Source organism: Vulpes lagopus, chromosome X (assembly GCF_018345385.1).
Source record: "Vulpes lagopus strain Blue_001 chromosome X, ASM1834538v1, whole genome shotgun sequence".
In the NCBI taxonomy this organism is placed as follows: Eukaryota; Metazoa; Chordata; class Mammalia; order Carnivora; family Canidae; genus Vulpes; species Vulpes lagopus.
Genome location: NC_054848.1, coordinates 41,723,184 through 41,747,947, shown reverse-complemented (window position 1 = coordinate 41,747,947; position 24,764 = coordinate 41,723,184). Strand labels below are relative to the sequence as shown.

At 40.5% G+C, this 24,764-nt stretch overlaps 1 protein-coding gene, 1 non-coding gene and 1 pseudogene across 7 annotated transcripts; 1 reads left to right on the top strand and 2 right to left on the bottom strand.

Annotated features, from left to right (window-relative positions):
- Positions 1-1,448: 1,448 nt before the first annotated feature.
- LOC121482401 lies at positions 1,449-2,398 on the bottom strand (annotated as a pseudogene).
- Positions 2,399-11,944: 9,546 nt separating this feature from the next.
- On the top strand, positions 11,945-24,185 carry ZNF630 (zinc finger protein 630). 6 transcript variants are annotated; one of them, XM_041742162.1, is made up of 4 exons: positions 11,945-12,330; positions 21,351-21,446; positions 21,707-21,802; positions 21,993-24,185. In XM_041742162.1, exons 2-4 carry the CDS (start codon positions 21,413-21,415, stop codon positions 23,717-23,719), a joined length of 1,857 nt encoding a protein of 618 aa, XP_041598096.1. In that variant the 5' UTR covers positions 11,945-12,330; positions 21,351-21,412; the 3' UTR covers positions 23,720-24,185. The 6 variants fall into 6 exon arrangements, with proteins under 6 accessions (XP_041598096.1, XP_041598093.1, XP_041598092.1 ...); XM_041742159.1 differs by having other exon boundaries at positions 21,320-21,446; positions 21,707-21,775; XM_041742158.1 differs by having other exon boundaries at positions 21,320-21,446.
- LOC121483702 lies at positions 17,438-17,560 on the bottom strand. Its single transcript, XR_005985816.1, has one exon. It is a non-coding gene; the product is annotated as a small nucleolar RNA SNORD22 (small nucleolar RNA).
- Positions 24,186-24,764: the final 579 nt, after the last annotated feature.

Below are 24,764 nucleotides of genomic sequence, written 5' to 3'. Positions count from 1 at the left end.
TTCATATTTCTACCATCATTTTGCTTTAAATAAATATGTATGTATTTTCTAAAGTGATGTACGTTTTATCTACCATGCTCTTCTAAGAGCTCACCAGAATAATATTCAATGTTTGTATTTCTACCAACAATTTGTTGAATTCAATCTAGGATTTTTCTTTTCTTTTCTTTTTTAAAGTAGGCCCCGTGCAGTATGCCCAGTGCAGGGTCCAGCTTGGGGCTTAAACTCATGATCCTGAGTTCAAGACCCAAGCAGATATCAAGAGATGTTTAACAACTGAGCCACCCAGGTGCCCCAATCTAGGGTTTTTCTATCATTCTTCTAGTCTCTATCCATTATCCAATTTTAAATTCACTTGCACATTTTTAGGTATTTGTTATGGCAGCATTCCACTTCTAGATACCAAAATTTGCATTAGTTTCCTGTGGGTGCTGTAACAATTTACTTCAAACTTGGTGGCACAAAACAAAAAATACTTATTATCTCATGGTTCTGTAGGCCATATTGTCTGTCTCCCTCCAAAGGCTCTAGGGAGAATCATGCCTTACCTCTTCCAACTTCTGTTGCTGTCATTATTCTTTGGCTTCTGGTAGCATTGCTCTAATCTTCAAGGTTAACAATCTCATATCTCTCTGTGTTTCATCTTCACATTGCCTTCTCTTCTGTATCTCTTCAAGTCTCCTGCTTCTTTCTTTTTTTTCTCAATGCACAGTCTTTATTTTCTCTAAAAATTGAGGTAAAGGGAACTGTTTTGAAAAGGAAATCATCTGCATGCTTGAAAATGGATAGGTCCTAACTTATATAATGTTATATGTCAATTATTCCCAATAAACCTGGGAGATTTTTTTAATACAAAAAAACTGGGAAAAGAAAATGGGAAGGTCCAGCTTCATGCAATAGCTCCACTATGCTCAAAGGAAGAAATCAAAGTTGGCCAAGGTTAACCAAAAATTTCCTGAGTATTTCCTGAATGACTAGTATTTTCTGAGTGACTAGTATTTCAAAGATGAAAGTGATCAGTCAAAAGTTTGTCTTATAGTCCTTGGAAATATGTAATGCTGATGCTCCTATCACCTCAGCTGAGCATGCTGGATAGCATTTTTGCTATTGATGACAAAATTGCTCCAGTTTTCTAGGCCAGTGCCAGTGTGCCTGCTTTCCTCATGACCAGCCTGGGATCTGCCCAGTCCCCCTGCCCCAAGAGAGCAGCCAATTCTTGTAAGTCTTGGAGAAGAATGCTCTGTAGGTGTGATTGTCTTGTACCATGAACCAGCTTCACAAGAAAGTCAGGTATGCAAAGACTTCTAGAAGGGTCAGGAGAATCAGAACTGGGAGGGATTTTTAACAGTAGCTACCTGGAAGGACAATCTTTCGGGTGGGCCTTCTCCTTTGTCACCTTTCATTATGTCTGGATTGGTATTAATAAAGCTGAGACTCTTCCATCAGCTCTACTCCCAGTGTATTTTTAGAAGCTCACAGCAACATTCCACAGGTGCTCAATGGTTTTGCTATTTCAGACCCCTAGGGGCACCCAGGTCATCTTGCAGTCACCAAAGTACTTGCCACACAGGGGCACCAGGCTCTCAGCTAAGGCACAGTACAGCCTGGTCTATGCTCCCTACCATGTTGACTTGATAAAGGGGAGAAGAGCCTCCAGAACAGGCACAGCAGGAAGGAGTGCCAGACTAGTCAGGGGTAGATGATGCCTGAGTGCACTGCATAAGTGGTGACCCCTATGTCTTGGAGTCTCTTGTCCAGTTCCCAATTAAAAACACATTGGCCACTTGGCTGTGGCAATGAGCAAAATCCCCAGCTGTAGTGTTTCTCACCCTGGAGGTTGTGGAAGTGAATCTTGCCAGTGTGGTGGCTTACTGATGACAGGCTCATCACCTGTGAGGGCACAGACTTTTTTGGTGGCTCCAGGAGCAAGTGGGTACAAAGGAAGCGGACTAGGTGGTTGACTCGCAGGTGAGTCTCAAAGTCACCAGCTGTTTTGGAATATGGATACATCACCATTCCTGCATTGTTGATCAGAATATGGAGCTGCTTTTTCTCTGCCAGAAAGCCTTTAGCGAAAGCTCAGATGGATTTGGTATTAGATGGGTCCAGTTTCTGAGTTAGCATCTGAGAGTTCTTTGTATTGGCCTGGAATTCACTGGCCAGCAGATTATGCCTTCAGTATATCTCAGTAGGCAATGCATACTTGGGCTTCTCTGCTACCAAGCTCTCTGGCCGTCTCCTTGCTGATGCCTATGTTGGCTCTGGTAATTACCACTATCTTCCTGGGAAGCTGCATGTTTGTTCTCCAAACCCCAGCAGCAAAGAACAGCTTAATGGATATAACTATTATATATAGGAAAGAAAGGAAGGAGGTGAGCTGTCCCAAGATAACCAGCATCTTTCAATACTTTTAGTTGTTGCTGCTTTAGCAAAAGCAGCTTTTACTCCAACTCTGGCTCGGTCTCCTGGTCTGGCTCCAACTCTTGGCTGTTTCTCTCTCCTCCTCCTTTAGCTTCTTCAGCAACTAGGTTCTCACTAACAGCTTGACCTGCCTCTTACAAGGATACATGTGCTTGCATTTAGGGCCCACCCGGATAATCCAGGATAATCTCCCTATCCCAACAGCCTTAATTCAATCATATTTGCAAAGAACCATTTTCCAAATAAGGTAACATTTACAGATTCCAGGGATTAGGACCTACTATCTTTAGGGGCTATTATTCAGCCTACTACCAGGAGTAAGTCAGACACTCTGCTCTGAAGTTCTAGGATCACTGGGTTTTGAAAGGAGTGACTGGAGCTTTCTGAGGCCACATAGGCAGGAGTCAGTGCAGCCTGGTGGGAGGGATATGGACTCTGTGGTCAAATAGACCTGAATTCACTTCCCAGTCCCAACATCTGATGACCTTGGACAAATCACTCAACCTTTCTAACTCCCCATTTCTCCCTCTGTGAAATGACATAATAACTACTTCTCTCTCACAGGGCTGTTATCACTTGCACTTAGCATAGGGCTAGGCACATCGTGGTGATCAACAAACATTAGCTGTTATTATTAAATCAGGAACATGGTGATAATAATAGCATGCACTTATTCTGTATTTACTTTCTTCTGGGTTCACAAGGGATCTTAACATACACTCCCAGGAAGATATGATATAGACGGCCTTACTGCCCCATGTCACAGATGTAGATTCAAGAGGCCAGGATTGAGGTACTTGGGTGGTTTAGTCAGTTAAGCATCTGTCTTCAGCTCAGGCCACGATCTCTGGGTCCTGGGACTGAACCCTGCATTGAGCTCCCTGCTCAGCAGGGAGACTGGCTCTCCCCCCTCAATCCCCCCCCCCCAGCTTATGCTCTCTTTTTCTCATAAATAAATAAATAAATAAATAAATAAATAAATAAATAAATAAATAAATTCATTTAAAAAAGAGGCCAGGGACTGCCTGGATGGCTTAGTCCATTGTGTCTGTCTTCAACTCAGGTTATGATCCCAGGGTCCTGGAATAGAGCCTTGCATGAGGCTCCCTGCTCAGCAAGGAGCTTGCTTCTCCCTCTTCCTCCACCATTCCCCCTGCTTGCGGGAGAATAAATAAATAAAATCTTAAAAAAAGAGGCCAGGGTTTGTCCAGAGTCAGACAGTCAACAAATGCTAGAGGAAGAGATGAAGACCATGTACGGCTGATCTTTCAACACAATGCTAGTCTCCACCACAGGAGGAGATTGCAAATCCCAGGGCACATAGAGAGCATATGTAAATGATAAACACGTCTGCAAGCAGGAAAGTCTGTGGCCAGCTGTATGGAGGGACTTGCTAACTCTTAGGGCTGCAGACTCTGGTGTGGAAAACCACGATGGTGGACATCTCTGTTCTCAGTACTTTCCCACAAAGACAAGAGACTGTGCACCAGTGGTGGTGACAGACTCCAGCATGAGAGCAAGGTCTGTATCAAGACCAAGGATCCTGTGGACCTTCTGACTCTAGGCTGAATGGATGAAAAGGCCAGCACCATGTGACTCTGGGAGTTTCTCATGATTTCCCAAGAATATTGCTCACTGAGCCCAAAATCTTTTCACTTTATAGTATAATTCCACTTCTTTTTAAAAAGAAAGTTAGATTTTATATTGAAGTATAACATAAAGATGGGATCTTGCACAAATTGTAGCTTTATCATTTGACAGAAGTAAGGGAACTCAGGATCTGAGAGTTGGTGTTATTTCCTCAAGGTAAATCATTGCTGTTGAGTTTGAGATCAGAAAAATATATCTGCCAGTTTCATGGTTCAACAACTTTGACTTCTTTGCATGTAGTTCTGGTATGACTGGCCATGCAGACTATTGTTTTGCTTTTAAAGATTTATTTATTTATTCATGAGAGACAGAAAGAGAGAGAGAGAGAGAGAGAGAGAGAGAGAGAGAGAGAGTCAGAGACATAGACAGGGAGAAGCAGGCTCCCTGCAGGGAGCCCGATGTAAGACTCCATCCTAAAACCCCAGGATCATAACCTGAGCTGAAGCAGACACTCAACCACTGAGACACCCAGGTGCTCCCAGACTATTGATATCTGTGGCATTAAAAACAGCTTTATTGGAGCACCTGGGTGGCTCAGTGGTTGAGCGTCTGCCTTTGGCTCAAGTTGTGATCCCAGAGTCCTGGGATTAAGTCCTGCTTCTGGTTCCCCACGAGAAGCCTGCTTCTCCCCCTGCCTATGTCTCTGCCTCTCTTATGAATAAATAAATAAAATCTTAAGAGGAAAAAAACCCAGCTTTATTGAGATATAGTTGACATACAATAAATTGTACGTATTAGTATACCATTTGATAAATTTATATATTACATATATATTCACCATAATCAAGATAGTAAACATATTCATCACTCTCTCATCCCCACTCTAAGACTCACTGATGCTGTCACTAAAGATTGGTTTGCATTTTATTAAGTTTTATATAAATAGAAACATGTGGGCAGCCCGGGTGGCTCAGCGGTTTAGCGCCGCCTTCAGCCCAGGGTGTGATCCTGGAGACCTGGGATCGAGTCCCACGTCAGGCTCCCTGCATGGAGCCTGCTTCTCCCTCTGCCTGTGTCTCTGCCTCTCTCTCTCTGTGTCTCTCATGAATAAATAAATAAAATCTTAAAAAAAGAAACATGTATTATGTACCCTTATTTGAATAACTTCCCTCACTCGGGGTTATTTTGAGATTCATCCATGTTGTATTGTATGGATATGCTCCAGTTTGTTTATTCATTCATGGATATGTGGGTTGTTTTCAGGTTTTTACAAATATTTTATTTTTTATTATTTTTAAAATATTTTATTTATTTATTCATGAGAGACACAGAGAGAGGCAGAGATACGAGAAGAGAGAGAGGCAGGCCTCCTTGGCAGAGCCCAATGCAGGACTCGATCATTTTAACTTCCTTTATTTTTTAAAAATTTTAAGGTAGGCTCCATGTCCAGCACAGAGGTCAACACAGAACTCAAACTCACAGCCCGGGAACAAGACCCAGAGACTCAACTGACTGAGCTACCCAAGCACCTCTCTATGGTCATTTTAATTTTTTAAAAAAGATTTTATTTATTAGAGAAGGAGAGAGAAAATGAGAGGTGGAGGGGGAGCAGAGGGAGAGAGAGAGTGAGAAGCAGATTCCCTGCTGAGCAGGAAGCCTGTTGCTGGGCATGATCCCAGAACCCAGAGATCACGACCTAAGCTGAAGGCAGACTGAAGGCTGAGTCACCCAGGCACCTTGATCATTTTAATTTTAGCCATTATATTAAATGTGTAGAGGTATATCTTTATGTTTTAAGTTTATATTCCCCTAACGCCAATGATGCTGAGCACATTTTCATGTATTTATTTGTCACTTGTATATCTTTTGCTCAAATCTTTTGCCCAATTTTTATTGGGTTATTTTCTTATTGTTGAGTTTTGTGAGTCATTTTTACATTCAGATACATGTGTTTGCAAAGACTTTTCCCACTCTGTCCTGTAAAGAATGGATTTTTTAGTTTTGATGAAATCTATCCATTTGTTCTTTTATAAATTGTGTTTTGTTGTCAAATCTAAGAAACCTTTGCTAACTTAATGTCACAAATTTTCCCCTGTGGTTTCTTCCAGAAATTTTATACTTTTAGGTTTTAAATGTAGGCCTACGATTCATTTTGAGTTCATTTAAAAAATATTTTATTTATTTATTCATGAGAAACACACACAGAGAGAGGCAGAGACACAGGCAGAGGGACAAGCCGACTCCCTGTGGGGAGCCCATTGTGGGACTTGATCCCAAGACTCTGGGATCATGACCACTGAACCACCCAGGTGTCCAGATTTTGAGTTAATTCTTGAATATAGTGCAAGGTTTGGATCCAACTATGCTCTTTTGCATTTGTATATCCAACTGTCCCAGCACCATTTGTTGAAAAAGCCATCCTTGGGGGACCTGGGTGGCTCAGTTAAGCATATGCCTTCTGCTCAGGTCATGGTCCCAGGGTCCTGAGATTGAGCCCCTGTTGGGCTCCCTGCTCAGCAGAGAGCCTGCTTCTCCTTCTCCCTCTGCTACTCCCCCTGCTTGTGTCCTCTCTGTCAAAGAGATAAGTAAACTCTTTAAAAAATAAAAGGCCATCCCTTCCTTACTGCATTGTCTTTGCATCTTAAAAAAAAGTTATAACCCACATATATGTGTGGGTTTATATCTAAAATATCTGTTTGCTCCATTTATCTACTATTTGATCTTTATACCAATACCACACAGTGTCAATTACTGCAGCTTTATAATAATTCTTGGATCAGTGTTAAGCTCTCCAACTTCATTTTCCTTTTTGTAAGAGTTATTTTGTCTATTCTAGATACTTTGCATTTCTATATGAATTTTAGAATCAGCTTGTCAGTTTCGATAGCAATCTTGCTCAGGTTATCATTTAGATAGCATTAGATTTATAGATAAATTTGGGGAGAATTGACATTTTAACAATATTGACTCTTCCAATCCATGAACAAGGTATATCTCTTCATTTATTTAGATCTCAGTTTCTCTCAGTAATTTTGTAATTTTCAGTGTATAGATCTTTCACATGCTTTGTCAAATGTATCCCTAAGTGTTTCATGTTTTTTTATAATGTTGTAAGTGATACTGGTTTTTACATTCAATTTCCAATTGTTCATTGCTGCTATATAGCAATACAATTGGTTTTTGTATATGGATCTTGTAGCCTGCAACCTTGTTAAACTCACTTATTAGATATAGTAACTTTTTAAAAGATTTTATTTTCTTTTTTAAAAAGATTTATTTACTGGACAGCCCCGGTGGCGCAGCGGTTTAGTGCTGCCTGCAGCCCCGGGGTGTGATCCTGGAGACCCGGGATCGAGTCCCACGTCAGGCTCCCTGCATGGAGCCTGCTTCTCTCTCTGCCTGTGTCTCTGCCTCTCTCTCTGTGTGTGTCTCTCATGAATAAATACATAAAGTCTTAAAAAAAGAAAATAAAAAAGATTCATTTACTTATTTGAGAGAGAGTGTGTGTGAGCAGGTGGGGGAAAGGGAGAGAATCTGGAGCATACTCCCTGCTGAGTGCAGAGCCGAATGCTGAATTCAGGGCTTGATCTCACAACCCTGAGATAATGACCTGAGCTGAAATCAACAGTCAGATGCTTAAATTACTGAGCCACCTAGGCACCCCTTAAGACTTTATTTTTTATAAAATAAAAAGATTTTATTTTTTATAATCTCTCTATCCAATTTGGGGCTTGAACTTCCAACTCCAAGATCAAGAGGCACATGCACTACTGACCAAGTCAGCCTGGTGCCCCAAATCCAGTAGCTTTTTATTAAATGCCATTGGATTTTTTTACAAAGATGGTCATGTCATCTCTGACGTTGTCTTGTTTTTAACAATGAACTTTCTTTTAACCATAGATTTGTCATTTTAATGTGTTCCTCAATACTCCACCCTAAAATATGTATTGAAAAGTAAAAACAGAGCCATTCCACAAAACCTTTTATTGAGCTTTTGCTACTATACTCACTATAAAAAAACCATTAGAACAGTAGTTCTCAATCAGGGGTGATTTTGCTCCCCAATGGACATTTGGCAATGCCTGCAAAGTTTTGTTTCTTACAACTGGGAGGAGGCTACTAGGATCTAGTGGGTAGAGGCCAGGAATGATGCTAAACATCCTACAATGCACAAGATAGCCTTCCACAACAAAGAGCTATGTAGCCCTAAATGTCAATACTGTTAAGGTTCAGAAATTCTGTACTAGAAATCAGTACATACACAGATGTGATCCTCACAATAAATGTCTTATTCAGACAACACATTGTAGACAAATGTAGCAGGGCTCATTTAAATTTCATATAAATTTTATCCTTTCCCCCAAAACTGTAAAAAAGTACCTTATATACCTTATATACCTGATTCACCATGTTAGATGCCCACATTGTCTCTGGTTTTCTCTGCTTATCTCTTTCTCTTTATCTCCTTCTCTCCATTCTCTTTCTCTTATATTATAGTCTCTCAGAGGCCTCTCTCCTTCTCCCACAGGCTTCCTCTTTTGTTCTCTTTACCTCTTGACTAAAGGTGTTGGCTGCAGCACCTAATACAACTACAAATAGGGGCAGTGACATTGTCTTTAATCACCTGTTGCTGTCACATCCTGGGGGACCATGACAGTGCTGACACCCCATTGAGGTCACCGGTGCATCATTCCCTCCCAGCTTTGAATGAAATAATTCACTGCAAACCACCTCTGAAGATGTGGCATCAGCCACCAGGGAGGCAGCAAGGGGTAGTTGAGGAACTCCCAGCATCATCTTCCCACTTAGGTCCAAGACTCCTGAACTGGAAAGGGCCCATCTGCTCAGCCGTCCCTCTGCCCATGTGGTAGGTTTTCATGGTTGTTTTTTTTTTCTTATACCTACAAACTTCTTGTTTTTTTGCAAAAAACAAAAAACAAAAAACCTTAAAGTACATATTGCATAATTAACCGGATTTTATTTAGAGGACAACCTTAATTCATATTTGTTAGTTAGAAAAACAATTTTGTTACATTTTATTTCCTACTATTGTAGCAATTACTCTAGAGATAAGAACTATGTATTGGCTGCCCTGGTGTACAGGACAAACTTTATCTTTAAAAAACAAACAAACCCTAAATTAAATAAAATGGTGAAACTCCTCAATTTCTGAGTCTAGACTGAACAATCTAACAATGAAGAGCTTAGGTGAATCTTACCTCCCTTCAACACATCAAACCAGGGAATACAGAAGGCAAGGACATTTGCAATCAGGGCTTTGGAGACATTTACTGCAGAAGGGAACTGGAGCATAGAATCATGGAGAACATATTTCCTGGGGCCCAGCACCTTCCCCCTGAGCCTGAACATGAAATAATAATGAATCTATGTCCCTCAGTTATGAACTTTGGTCCTTGTTCTCCGTTAATTTTTCCACTCTCATAGACACTCAGGTCTGACCTTGCACCTGGTTCTCTGCTCAGTTTTCTCTCTGCACAGGCTGCTATTAATGTGTCTGCCATTAATGCTCCACTTGTTGGGGGCATTTAATTTAGGTCTCTGTCAACTCATTATTCTATCATCAATTTACTCTGTCATGAAAACCAAACATGAATCTTTACTTTTTCGATCAATGCCTAATATGATCTGTAAATAAAATCCAAGTCTTTTAAAAACATTAGTTTCCCCTGTTGATCTATATATTAAATCAAGATTGCAGTTATATAGATTTTACCATCAATGCCCCTTTTTTCTAACCTTGACTCTGGCTGTCTATTAAATCTTTATTCATTGATGATCCTTTAACCTTAAACCCAGGGCTTTGTTAAGTATTCTACCATCAATGTGTTTATGTTCTAGATCTTAAACCTAGACTTCTGTTAACTTTTCCACCAGCAATGCTCTTACGATCATTATCTAGGGTCCAAGTGCCTATTGAGATTTCCATCAGTTTCCTTTGTTCTGAACTTGAACCCAGGCCTTTGAAGAAATCCGGAGAGAACAGCATGGGCCCCTTAATCGATACCCATCTGGTTTGAATTCAAGCCAGATCTACTGGAATAATAGCTTTTCCCCATTAATACCTTGTGCCTCAGTCAATAGTCTTCCACTACTGACCCTCTGAATATGTTATCTTACATGAAAAAGGGACTTTGTAATCTTTAAAAAGGGGGGTAGCAATGCCTGGGTGGCTCAGTAGTTGAGTGTTTGCCTTCAGCTCAGGTCGTGATCCTGAGGTCCTGGGATGGAGTCCCACATTGGGCTCCCCATAGGGAGCCTGCTTCTCTCTCCTCCTGTGTCTCTGCCTCTCTCTCTGCATCTCTTATGAATAAATAAATAAAATCTTTTTTAAAATTTAAAAAGGTAATTCATAGATATGATTAAATTAAAAATCTTGAGATGGGTAGATTATTACAGATTATCAGATGTGTCCAATGTAATCACAAGGGTCCTTATAAGAAGAAAAGAGCACGGTCAGAGTCAAAGAAGGTGTGATGGTGGAAGCAAAAGATCATAGTCAGAGAGAGATATGGCATGCTACTTTTCTGGCTTTGAAGATGGAAGAAGGGGTTATGAGCCAAGGAAGACAGCTGGCCTCTAGAAGCTAGAAAATGCAAGGAAATGGATTCTTCCCTAGAGCCTTCCCAGGGAGTATGATTCTATTAATACCTTGATTTCAGCCCAGGGAAACTCACTTTAGACTTCTGACCTTCAGAACTGTAAAATAATAAACTTGTGTTGTTTTAAACCTGTAAGTTTGTGGTACTCTGTTAGAGCAGCAATAGGAAACTACTAAAGGCATCTTTGAAAAATTCTGCCATTGATGACCATCTGCCCAACACCCAAACCATGTCCTTATTAAGCTTCCACCATCCATGCCCCTCTGTGTGACCTCAAATCCTAACCATTGTTAATTGTTCCACCATCAAAATCCCTTATCTATGTCCTCCAACCTGGATGTCTATTAACTTAAGGGCCTTTGTAATTAGGCTGTCACTGATGCTTCCCTCAAGTTTGAAACGGAAGTTAGCATTTCCGTTTCAAAGCCTCTCTGGAAAGACTTCATAACTAGGCCACTATTTTACCATCAGTGCCCTTCTGGTGTGACCTAGAAATAAGATTAAAAAATATATATTTTATTTAGGGACGCCTGGGTGGCTCAGCGGTTGGGCGTCTGCCTTTGGTTCAGGTCGTGATGCCCCTGTCCTGGAATCAAGTCCCGCATCGTGCTCCCCACGGGGAGCCAGCTTCTCCCTCTGCCTATGTCTCTGCCTCTCTCTCTCTGTGTCTCTGAGACACAGGCAGAGACATAAGCAGGCTCCCTTGCAAGGAGCCCGATGTGGGACTCGATCTCAGACCCCAGGATCACGCCCAGGATCTAATCTTCTGTTAAGTTTTCTAAAATCAATGCCTCCTTAAGTTTTAGCCATAAACCTTTGCCTCTCATACTTCTTTCAGCTTTGATAATAAGGCTGCAATAGAGCCACATCAGCCCACATTAAGAGACCGGGCAGAAAGTCGGGCCTGTGCGTGACAAGAAAGGGCGGGCCTTCTGTGTCCGAATGAGCCAATAGAAGAGCAGGAGCGCCGTAAAGCGGAGCCTTGAGTGACAGACGAGTCGGGGGCTCCGCCCCATCGAAGGAACAATAGGAAGGCTGGACGGCGGTGACGTTAAGCTGTGAGAGGCAGGCGGGGTGTGCGAGTGAGACAATACGTTATGTCAAAAGACTTCATTTTCACCAGAGGTTTAGAAATGTGTCTTATGCCGAGCTGTCTCCCGGGCGGTGCTTCTACCCTCCGGCCTTACCACTGCCTCCCCGCTCCCCCCCTTGGGCCCGGTTCCCACCGAACACCCCTACCCGCCCGTCGCCACGCCTTTGCTCGGGCCCGGCCTTTGCCCATGGCCGGGAACGCCCATTCACCCGCCCGGAACAGTCGCTACATAGCCGAGCCTCACACTGCTTTCGAAGCACAAATTCCGAAAACCCTGCCTCGGAAATAGCACGGGGACTTCCCGGACGCTAAAACGCAAATCTCTTCTGGCTGGAATGGGAGCCTCAGGAAGCAGTGCGAGGCCCTGGCCATTTTCCTGGCCGGCAGAGTTCCCGGCGCAGACTGAATGCCGCCATTTTTGTTACTGGTAGAGCTCGGCTTGGAGGCTGTTTCTGAGCCTGCGAAAGATAAGCTGATGCGTCATCCAGACCCACCAGGAGGGCTGGAGGAGACAGGGAATTTTGGGCGATGTTGAGCCCATTTGTGGAAGCAGGGAGCCAAGCTCGACTTGAGAAGGAGCTTTGGGGTCCTGAGAGCAGAGCCAGGGTGAGGGGCCCGGTTGAGTGATGTGGGTCTGTGTGGTCAGTGATGGGGACATGTGGAAGAACTAATGAGGGGGTCCTTTGGACTGAATGATGTAGAGGGAAGTGATAGGGAAGGGAGTCTGTAGGACTGTGTGTGGGATATGTGATGAGTTTATGGAAGTGAGCAATGGGGTCTGCAGGGTGAATGATGGGGTTTCTAGTAAGTGAGGGAAAGGGGTTTGTGGGGGTGAATGAATGGAGTCTGGGCTGAGTGATGGAGAGTCTATCCAGTGAGCAATGGTGTCTTAGGGTGAGTGATAAGTTTTCAAGGCAGTGAGTGAAAGGGGTTTGTAAGGTGAGTGATGGAGAGTTTGTTGGGTGAATGATGGGGGGTCTGGGGGGAGCAATGGGGTGGTCTTTAGGGTGAGTGATGAGAGTCTATGGGGACAGGAATGGGAGTATGTAGTGTCAATGTTGGGATTCTGTGCGGTCCATGATGGGTGGCTCTTTGAGATTAATAATACATCCATGAATAAACAAAAATCCTTGCCCGTGTGGTGGCAACATTCCAATGGAGGGGTCAGACATCCAGGCTTTAATTTGTAATTCCCTGATGACTACTTTTTCATATATGTTTTGATCTCTTAGATCCTTCTTTGTGAGGCACCTGTTCACATCTCTTGCTCATTTTTCTATTGGATGTTTGCCTTATTGATTTGTAGGGTTTGTTTTTATATATTCTGATACTTACTACTCCTTTATCAATGATCCGTGTTTTGCAAATATTTCCTTGATTTTTGGCTTCTCTTTTCCTTGTTGTGTCTTTGAATATTAAGGTTTTATGTATTTATTTATTTAAAAGATTTTCTTTATGTATTCATGAGAGACACACACAGGGAGAAAGGCAGAGACACAGGCAGAGGGAAAAGCAGGCTCCATGCAGGGAGCCCTACTCGGGACTGATCCCGATATCGAGGTCTCCAGGATCACGCCCTGGGCTGAAGGCGGTGCTAAACCGCTGAGCTACCCAGGGATCCCTATTTAATTTATTTTAAAAGATTGTATTTATTTATTCATGAGAGACACACAGAGAGAGGCAGAGACATAAGCAGAGGAAGAAGCAGGCTCCCTGAGAGGAGCCTGATGCGAGACTCAATCCCAGGACCTGGGAATCATGCCTGAGCCAAAGGCAGACGCTCAACCACTGAGCCACCCAGGCATCCTAATATTAAGGTTTCAAGTTAACTTTGAACTGTAAAGCACGATGTAAATTTAGAGTTTAGTTATTCTCAAGTTAAAAATCAGACAATGTCCTTTGTAATTTAGGATGAGAATTAGTTTTTTAGGGCATTCAGAAATAAACAGAGTTGCATCTCTGAAAACTTTGATCTAGGGAGGAGTTCTCTGCTTTTTGTTTTCCCACCACCCCACCCCCTGGTCACTGGCTGTGTGATCATAGAGAAGTCACTCAACCTCTTTAGGCCTCAGTTTCCTCACTGTGAAATGAGAATAATAGCAGAGTCTATCCTTTGAGGCTTGTGATGTTAAGTGAGTTAATACCTGATTATTATTTATTCACCTTGGTTTTGTAGCACTGATCTTGGATATATTTCATGGATCTTCCATGAACTCAAGGTCAGTTCTATTCATGTAATAGCCAAGAAAATAGAATAAAGGAAATTAAATGCCAAGGAATAAGATTTTGTCAGGTAGGGTTGATCTCTGGAGGGCCACAAACCATTGTGATGTCTTGGGGAACAGATGTTGTTATTAAATAATTGGGAGTGTGATCTTGTGGTCTGCCTCTTCTTCATTTTGTTTCCATGATATTAACTTTATTTCCATAATACTACTAAGCTTATTTCTATGGAAATTTTCAAACATTCAGCAAAATAGAGGGACTTATATAATTAACCCCCATTACGTCCATCACCCAGTCTCATTAATCATCACCCGATGGTCACTGTTGTTTCATCTAGACCAGGGGATGGAAAACTATAGGCAGTGGGCCATATCTGGCCTCCTGCTGTTTTTATACAGCCGTATGCTACAAATGGTTTTCACATTTTTTAATGTTTGGAAAAAATCAGAAAAAGAATAATATTTTGTGACATGAAAATGATTAAAATTCAAATTATAGTGTTACTAAATGAGGTTTTTAAACAGTAGTATTAAAATTTCTTTTTTTACAGAGAGAGAGAGCAGTGGGAGTGGAGGGGCAGAGGGAGAGAGAGAAAATCTCAAGCAGGCTTCACGCTCAGTGCAGAGCCCCGTGCAGGGCTTGGTCCCACCACCTGTAGATCATGACCTGAGTTGAAACCAAGAGTTGGAGGCTTAACCAACTGAGCCACCCACGTGCTCCATAAATGAAGTTTTATTAGAACATAGCCAATAAACAGAATTGGCTTACATATTGTCTGTGGCTGCTTTCAATCGCTGAGTGGTTGCAACAGAGACTGTAGGCTTCACAAATCTGAAATGTTTACTATCTGTCTCTATACAGAGAAAGTTTTCCAATTCCTAATTTAGATCACCCATTTATTTCTCCCTCCCAGATTGTTTTTTCTTTGTTACTGATAACATAAAATGCACAAATATTAAGTGTATAGTTGAATGAATCTTTACATATGTAGTCCTTATTATTTTGAAAGAAACCCCAGATGTATCATGATGCAGGTGCCTGGGTGGCTCAGTGGTTGTGTCTGCCTTTGGCTCAGGTTGTGATCCTTGGGGCCCGGGATTGAGGTCTGCATCAGGCTCCTCTTGGGGAGCTTGCTTCTCTCTCTGTCTCTCTCTCTGCCACTCTCTCTGTGTCTCTCATGAAAAAATAAAATCTTAAAAAAAGACTTCATCATGTATTTGTAAAAGATAAGGTCTTAAATGTCAATATTATTATTTGAGGTAAAATATTTAACAATAGTAATGTCAGATCATCACTGGTTAAATTTCCTTTTTTCTATTACATTTCTTAATATCAAATATCTAGTCAGGGTTCAAACTTTAATGATTATCTCAAAGATTTTTATATCTGTTCAAATTAAGATCTAGACAAGGTCCATACTTTATAGTTGGTTGTTGTATCTCTTGAGCCTCTTAATTGTCTTTGGTGTTACTTTAAATGGTCACCTGCCTTTCTATCTCTTGGAGGTTCCATAAATTATTTTCTCAGTCCTCAGTGATTGGGCATTTTGAGAATATTTTCAGAATTATGGTGTTAAAGACAAAACTGTGATAAAAGTTCCTTCAGTTAAATCTCTGCACAATCCATGATTATTACCTTAGAATAAAGTTCTAGAAATGGAATTGCTAGTCAGATGATAAACACAAGTTAGCAATAAATTAACAAGCAACACATTTTACATTCAGCCATTGAAGAGTAGTTAACCCAGCTTGGTCTCTGAAGACTCTTCTGTACCCCACTGCACCCCCAATTGCTTTCCAAAGACAAACAGAAAATGACTGAGTCCCAGGTAAGTTGTTTGTTTCCCACTTGGTTTTCCCACAGTAAAATGAGAAAGGGCAATACATTGGCAATAAGAATTGGAGAAATCTAGACAGAATAGAAGATCAAGATGCAGGTAAAGTTGCTGTTAAGATACATAGATTAGGGATCCCTGAGTGGCGCAGCGGTTTGGCGCCTGCCTTTGGCCCAGGGTGCGATCCTGGAGACCCGGGATCGAATCCCACATCGGGCTCCCGGTGCATGGAGCCTGCTTCTCCTTCTGCCTGTGTCTCTGCCTCTCTCTCTCTCTCTCTGTGTGACTATCATAAATAAATAAAAATTAAAAAAAAATTGAAAAAAAAAGATACATAGATTATCTGGCCTTGCTTCATATAAACTGAGCTAAACATTTTACCTTTGAGCTTCCTGGAAGCCACAGTGAAAATGGCAAAGGGGATATATCAGATGGTTTGCATTCTTCATCAAGAGAAATCACTTTATCAGTCTAGCTCTTCAGCAGGTCAAGATTTCTGGGACTTTAGCTGAAGAAATTTGATTGTTGAGTTTTCCTAAAGGCCAATGTGGTATTATCGGTAGTTGTTTCAAAGAGGCTATTTTTAGTTAAAATTTTCTGGCAGAGGCTTAGAGGGTAGGTGGTTTCCTGGTTTTCCATGGCCCCTTTGCTATCATCTCATAGTTTGTGGGCTCATGCTCCAACGCAAGGCCAGTTTCCTTCTTTGCTTTTCCCTTTTATGTCTTTTTATCCCCTCTTTGCAAGGGTAATTTATACATGGTGCAAAGAATGTAAATAATATTGCAAAGTAAAACTTAAAAAGTAAGGGAAATATCTCTGTAATCAATCTAACTTCTGCCCTCTCCTCTGGCATAACTAGTATTATGTAGTTTGGGGATGATCTTTCCAGATACATATAACCTCTGTGTGTATAGATATATATGTATAAATGTGTGCTAGTGATTTTATTATTTTCATGTATTTTTCTTTACCATACACACTATATATTCTGTAACTTAAAAAGAATGTATTGCTAAAACATTTCCAGACACCTGGGTGGCTCAGTAGGTTAAGTGTCTGCCTTTGACTTAGGTCATGATCCCAGGGTCCTGGGATCTAGCCTCACATTGGGCTCCCTGCTCAGCAGGGAGTCTGCTTCTCTTTCTCCCTCTGCCTGTTGATCCTCCTGCTCTGCTCTCGCTCTCTCTCTCTCTGTCAAATAAATAAAAATCTTCAAAAAAATTCCAACACATATAGTTTTTACATTTTATTATGGGAAATTTCAATTTTGAGCATACACAAACGTAGATTTTTGTGAACGTCTTTGTGCTTATCACCCAGTTGCAAATATTATCAACTGGTGGCCAATCTTCTTATATCTATGGTTAATCTTCACCCATTTCTGTCATCTCCTCCTCATCATTATCATCAAGCCAGTCTTTTTTTTTTTTTTAAGGTTGAACTGTTATTCAGCAAGGTTCAAACAATTGTATGCTAATTTCCACATCTAGATTGCACAAAAAATGACTTGAAAATTTCCTTTTGGTATCCCTGAAGAACTGGATTGATTCCTGTTATATAGGCTTTGTTCTTTCTTTAGACCTATAAAAATATATGTACAATTGACTTCAACAAGTGATTTATTCCCCTTTCCCATATTTAGAAATCCCTATGATCCCTCAGACAGTTCCTTCTGGAGCAAGCCTCCTCCGTTTCCCCAGCCAGCCCCAGTGGGTTCACCTAAGCCAGTCTTTTTTTTTTTTTTTTAAAAAAGATTTTATTTATTCATTTATGAGAGAGAGAGAGAGGCAGAGACACAGGTGGAGTGAGAAGCAGGCTCCCTGCAGGGAGCCCAATGTGGGACTGGATCCCTGGACTCCAGGATCACGCCCTGGACTGAAGGCAGGCACTAAACTGCTGAGCCACCTGGGGATCCCCCTAAGCCAGTCTTCTATTAATATTTTGTTGAGGATTTTTCTATGAGACATATTGGTCTGTAATTTTTCTTGTATTCTTGCTTGTGTTTTGGAATCACAGTTATGTTGACTTTATTTAACAAGTTGGGAAGTATTCTCTGAAAGAGTTTGGGTAAGATTAGTATTATTTCTGTCTTGAATATTTGGAAGAGTTCTCCAGTGAAGTCATCAGGGTGTGGAGTTTTCTTTGTGGGTAGGTTTTTAATTATGAATTTGACTTACTGAAAATATTTATTACCATTAAGATTTTCGATTTCTTTGTATATTGCTTTTGTTAAGTTGTGATTTTCAAGTAATTTGTCCAGTTTGTCTAAGTCAGGGGTCAGCAAACTTTTTCTGCAGAAGGCCAGATAGAAATATTTTAGGCATGTAGGCCATATGGTCTCTATTGCAACTACTCAGCTCTGTTTTTGTAGGTTGAAAGCAGCTGTAGACAATATGCAAACCAATGAGCATGGCTGTAATCCAACAAAATTTTATTTATAGACGCTCAAAGTTGAATTTCATATAATTTTCACATGCCACAAAATATTCTCCTTTGACTTTTTTTTTCAACCATTTAAAAGTGTAAATACCATTCTTAGCTCTCTGGGCCAGATTTGGCCTGAGTGTTATACTCTGCTGTCCTAAGATCTGTATTGTCAAATTTCTTGTCATAAAATTGTTCATAGCATCCTTTTACTATTCTTTTAATGTTTGTAGGATACCAGCCCCTTGTTGATGGGCTCTTTTATTGTTCTGTTTTTTCTTTGATGTCTGACAGTAATAAGATAAGAATAATTACAGCTACTGTTTATTGAATGCTTACTTTGTGCCCGGCACCATTATAATAAGTTATAATGGAATTACTTTGTGCTGGATACTATTATTATCTCTGTTTTTCAGAGAAAAAAAGCAGGGGCATGGCTAGTACATAGGTTAGCCAGGACTCTAAAGCAGGAAAGTCACAAATAAAGGAACAACCTTATCAAATATTTATGTAGACCAAATTCTTGGACATGACTGTGCTAGATCAGAGAGCAAAGCCTGTTTAAAATTTAAAGGATGTTTCTCAAATTGTATTTTGATATTATATAATTAGCTTCTACATGTGGCTATAAATCATTTACAAGGAGGCCCATTTCCCAATATTTTTCTTACTACTAGATAGCATCGGTGTTTTTCATTCTTACTATTTTTATGGTTGAACATTGTATCTTATTTTCATTTGCTTTTCATTAATGATTAAATGAAATTCGGCATTTTCCCCACATATTTGCCATTTAAAAATTTCTCCATCAATCTCCCTTTTTGTCAGTCTTTTGCTTATTGCTTTCTATGAGCTTTTTTATATGAGTGATATGAATTTTGAAGTACACATTACAAACTTCTTTTTTGGCTATTTGTTTGTCTTGTTGGCTGTGTTCTCTCACTAGAATATGAGATGCTTGAGGGAAGATATTTTTGCCAGATTTCTTTTTTGCTGTATCCCCAGTTCCTAGAATAATGCCTGATATTCAGTGGGGTCTCAATAACTGCTTGGTGAATAGATGAATTTTTTTCACCTAAAAGTATATTTTAGAGATTTTTACATATCATTCCTTGTTGCTTTTTATGGTTGTTAATGGTATTCCCTTATGGGGATTGAAGCATAATTTATCCAATCCCCCATAAGGTTGCCTTCATTATTTTGCAATTATAAACAGTACTGTAGTGAAATGACTTCACATATGATGTTTTGCTCACATATATGAGTATATGTGTTGAATAATTTCTAGAAATGGAATTGCTAATCAGATAGTATATACATTTAAATTTTGATGGATATTGTCAAATAAATTGCCTTCAAAATATATTGTACCAGTGTATACCCATAATTTGAGTGTTCCTTTTTTGATATCTTTACCAACTTCATGACTTCTTAAACTCTAATCTTTGATAATATGTAAGAAAAACATGATGTTTGTTTGTTTTCATTTACATCTCTCTTCACGTGAATGAAGTTGAACATCATTTTTAATGTTTAAAAGCCATTTGCATTTCCTTCTCTGTGAATTGATGGTCATGTCCTCTGATTATTTTTTATTTATTTATTTTTTAAAGAATTTATTTATTCATGAGAGACACAGAGAGAAAGAGAGGCAGAGACACAGGCAGAGGGAGAAGCAGGCTCCATGCAGGGAGCCCGATGTGGGAATCCATCCTGGGTCTCCAGGATCACGCCCTGGGCTGAAGGCAGGCACTAAACCGCTGAGCCACCCGGGTTGCCCCTCTGATTATTTTTTAAAAGGTTAAGTTGTTGGTCTTTTTCTTCTTGCTTTTTAGGAGTTCTATAAATTGAAGAAATTAGCTTTTTGTCCATTTTATGTGTTGTGCACATATATACTCCCCAGTTAGTTGCTTGTCCTTTGAGTTTGTTTATATTTTGCTATGCAATACATAAAGTAATCAAATTTACCGGTATTTTCCTTTGTAGCATCTGGATTTGTACCATGCCTAGTGAGAAGAGTTTTCTCCACTTTGAAATTATTTTTAAAAACTCTCTTGTCTTTATTTTATGATTTCTTTTTTTTGTTTAAAATTTTGTTATATCTCAAATTTATTTTTTTGTATAGTGTGAAATAAGGAGTCCAACTTTACTTTTTTTTCTGATAGCTACCCAGTTTTGAATAATCTGTCTTTTCTGGACTTATTTAGTTATAAATTTTATTTTTAAGTAATCTCTATACCCAGCTTGGGGCTCAGATTCACAAACCCGAGATCAAGTCACATGCTCCAGGGATACCTGGGTGGCTCAGTGGTTGAGTGTTTGCCTTTGGTTCAGGTCGTGATCTCGGGATCCTGGATCAAGTCCCACATTGGCCTCCCTTTGGGGAGTCTGCTTCTCCCTCTGCCTGTGTCTCGGCCTCTCTCTCTGTGTCTCTCATGAATAAATAAATAAACTCTTAAAAAAAAAAAGAGTCACATGCTCCATTGACTGACCAGCCAGGCACCTCAACACTTATTTAAAATACTGCTTTAGGGATGCCTGGGTGGGTCAGTGCTTGAGTGTCTGCCTTTAGCTCAGGGCATGATCCTGGAGTCTTGGGATCGAGTCCAACATCAGGCTTCTTGCATGGAGCCTGCTTCTCCCTCTGCCTGCATCTCTGTCTCTCTGTGTCTCTTACGAATAAATGAAATCTTTTAAAAAATACCTCTTTATTATATATTAAATTTCTCATTTATTTTTTTTAATTTTTTAATTTTTACTTATTTATGATAGTCACAGAGACAGAGAGAGGCAGAGACACAGGCAGAGGGAGAAGCAGGCTCCATGCACCAGGAGCCTGATATGGGATTCGATCCCGGGTCTCCAGAATCGCGCCCTGGGCCAAAGGCAGGCGCCAAACCGCTGCGCCACCCAGGGATCCCCCAAATTTCTCATTTATTTACATCTAGTTTTAGACTGTTCATTCTGTTCCACTAGCTATTCTTGCTAATGGCAGAATTTTACAGTTTTTCTCATTAATAGCTACACAAAATGCTAATTAGGTATCCTACATGTATTAGTGTGGTAAAAATGATCAGAATGAGCAGATTGTATAAGAATGTGCTGTTATAGGAACTAGTGACATATGAGGATGTGGCTGTAGATTTCACCCAGGAAGAGTGGCAGCACCTGGACCCTGCTCAGAAGACCCTACATAGAGATGTGATGCTGGAGATCTACAGCCACCTGGTCTCTGTGGGTAAGGACAAATTCTCCATGTAGCAATGAATCAAATCCTCCTCATCCTTCTGAGATTTCAAGGCCATGACCTTTATGATTTTCCATTAATAGGGTCCTTTCTTTTATAGTTTATATTTTATGTTTATATTTTTGGTGTATCTGGAATTTATTTTTGTGAGTTAAGGATCCATCTTTCCTGGGAGGCCCCTGAGACTGCTTCTTTTCCTCATGAATTTCTGAGCTGCCAAGGCCAAGACCATTATAACTTTCCCTTAACAGGGTGTTCTGGTATAAAACCAGGTATAATCTTCAAGTTGGAACATGAAGAGGACCCATGGATCATAAAGAGTGAGTTGTCAAGGTGGATTCACTCAGGTAATTGAGAATTGGGTAGATGGCTGAGAGGGTATTTTCTTTATCTCTGACATCTTTGGCCTTCTTTCTAACTTAAAATTCATTAGGCCTTCTTTATAACATCCATCCTACATCAGCACTTTTCTAGCATTTCTATTTGTTGTTGTTTCCTTTTTTGGTTTCTATTTGATTTTATCTTTTCTTCTTTCAGACAGGGAGGAAAGCTTTGACTCTTCCCAGCAGGTCATTTCTGAAGAACTTTTGTTTCAAAAGGAGATAATGGAAAAATCCCCAAAGGATAATTCATTGTACTCTCTCTTAAAAGTCTGGCATATTGATGGTCAGATAGATAGATATCAAGGAAACCAAGACAGAGTTTTGAAGCAGATCACAGTCATTAGCCGTGAAACAGTGGCCAGGAAGAAAGGCCCCAAGTGTAATACATTTGGAAAAATTTTTGGTGGCTGCATAGACCTTGATCCTTCATGTAAAAAACTCCATGATTTTGATTCATGTGAAAAGAGCTTGAAATCTAATTTAGACTTGCTGACATGCAGTAGGAGCTATGCAAGAAAGAGCCCCATTGAGATATTTGGATGTGGGACACCACCTAGCTATAGTGATTCCTGTTCTGTGCCTGAGAAAATTTACACGGGCATGAAACCCTGTGGACATAGTCAATGTGAAAAAGTCGTCAATCATAAACAAGTCCATATTCAGTATAAGAAAGGTCAAGCAGGTAAGAAACCCAATGTTTGTAGTGAGTGTGGGAAAGGCTTTATTAAGAAGTCACAGCTTATTATACATCAAAGAATTCATACTGGAGAGAAACCCTATGTGTGTGGAGATTGTGGAAAAGCCTTCAGCGAGAAATCACACCTCATTGTGCATCAGAGGATTCATACTGGGGAGAAACCTTATGAATGTACTGAGTGTGGGAGGACTTTCTCCCAGAAGTCACCCTTCATCGTTCATCAGAGAGTCCACACTGGAGAGAAACCTTATGAATGTTTTGAGTGTCAAAAAGCCTTCTCTCAGAAGTCACACCTCATTATACATCAGCGAGTTCATGCTAGAGAGAAGCCCTTTGAATGCAGTGAATGTGGAAAAGACTTCTGTGAGAAGTCTCACCTTTTTATACACCAGATAACTCATACTGGGGAGAGACCCTATGAATGTACCGAATGTGGGAAAACCTTCCCTCGGAAAACACAACTCATCATCCATCGAAGAACACATACTGGAGAGAAACCCTATAAGTGTAGTGAATGTGGAAAAACCTTTTGCCAGAAGTCTCACCTCATAGGGCATCAAAGAATCCATACAGGAGAGAAACCTTATGTATGTACTGACTGTGGAAAAGCCTTTTCCCAAAAGTCACACCTTACTGGACATCAAAGGCTTCATACAGGAGAGAAACCTTATATATGTACAGAATGTGGAAAAGCCTTCTCTCAGAAATCACCTCTTGTTATACACCAGAGAATTCATACAGGGGAAAAACCCTATGAGTGTAGGGACTGTGGCAAAACCTTCTCCCAGAAATCGCCCCTCATTATTCATCAGAGAATTCATACAGGGGAGAAACCCTATGAGTGTATGGAGTGTGGAAGGGCCTTTTCCCTGAAATCACACCTCATTATACATCAGAGAGCTCATGCTGGAGAGAAACCATATGAATGTAGTGAGTGTGGAAAGGTCTTCTGGGAGAAGTCTCCACTAGCTGTACATCAAAGAGCTCATACAAGGGAGAAACCCTCTGAATCTGCTGAATATGGGATGGCCTTTTCTCGGAAATCACAGATGATCACATATGAGAGAACACACATGAGGGAGAAACCCTCCAAATGCAGTGAATGTGGGAAGGTATTCTGCCAGCATATACACCTCACTAGACAACAGAATCCACATAGGAGAGAAACCTCCTCTATGTACTGATTGTGAGAAGGGCCTTCCCAAAAGGCAGATCTCACTGTGCATGAAAAATCTCACACTGAACAGAAATCCTATGGATATGTTGGTCATGAAAAAATGTGGCACCTCCTCAACTGTAGAACAGACAGATCTGTTCCTAAGTGTTTTTTTTTTAGAGATTTTGTTTATTTATTTATTTGAGCAGGGGTAAGAAGCAGAGGGAGAGGGACAAGCTGTCTCTGTGCTGAGCTTGGAGCCTGATGGGGAACTAGATGTCAGGTGTCTGAGATCATGACCTGAGCCGAAATCAAGAGTCGGATGCTTAACTGACTATGCCACCCAGGCACCCCATTCCTGAATATTTCTGATTACCCCTCCACAGAATGATCTGATCTGGCTCTCAGAATATTTTAAACACTGTAAATATGGAATGCATTTGCTCACCCTCAAAGTATCCCATCTCCTCTCACAGAATAAAATGTATCTGGAAGAATTAGCACTGTTTTGGTGTTATTTGGTCCTTGAAGGTCCTTTGTAGAACTCTCCTTGAATTTACTTGGGTATGGTACATTATTTGAAGGCAATCTCATTGTCATCTTTCTGTATTTCTTTCATCATATTTTCCCTCTCTAGATTACATATGTATTTATGTTGATATATCTGTCAATATATAGATAAAGATATATGAATCCCTGTAATTTTCATAAGTCATCCATTTCCTCAAAATTCTTAATATATTTGTGATATTTTAAGCATAGTTGTTTCATATGATTCATTTAATTTTCTCTACATATGTAGTTATTTCTCCACTATCATTTTTTGTAGAGGCTATTTGTGACTTCTTTTTCCTCAATTAGGTAAACTAATACTAATGTTTTAATTTTTTTTTTTATTTATTTATGATAGTCACACAGAGAGAGAGAGAGAGAGGCAGAGACGCAGGCAGAGGGAGAAGCAGGCTCCATGCACCGGGAGCCTGACGTGGGATTCGATCCCGGGTCTCCAGGATCGCGCCCTGGGCCAAAGGCAGGCGCCAAACCGCTGCGCCACCCAGGGATCCCTAATGTTT

Coding starts and splice junctions, on each gene's coding strand:
- ZNF630 (XM_041742158.1), top strand. CDS start 12,253: ATGTTGAGCCCATTTGTGGAAGCAGGGAGCCAAGCTCGACTTGAGAAG. Junction 12,331..21,319: donor GTCCTGAGAGCAGAGCCAGG/GTGAGGGGCCCG, acceptor GTGCTGTTATAG/GAACTAGTGACATATGAGGA. Junction 21,447..21,706: donor CAGCCACCTGGTCTCTGTGG/GTAAGGACAAAT, acceptor TTCCCTTAACAG/GGTGTTCTGGTATAAAACCA.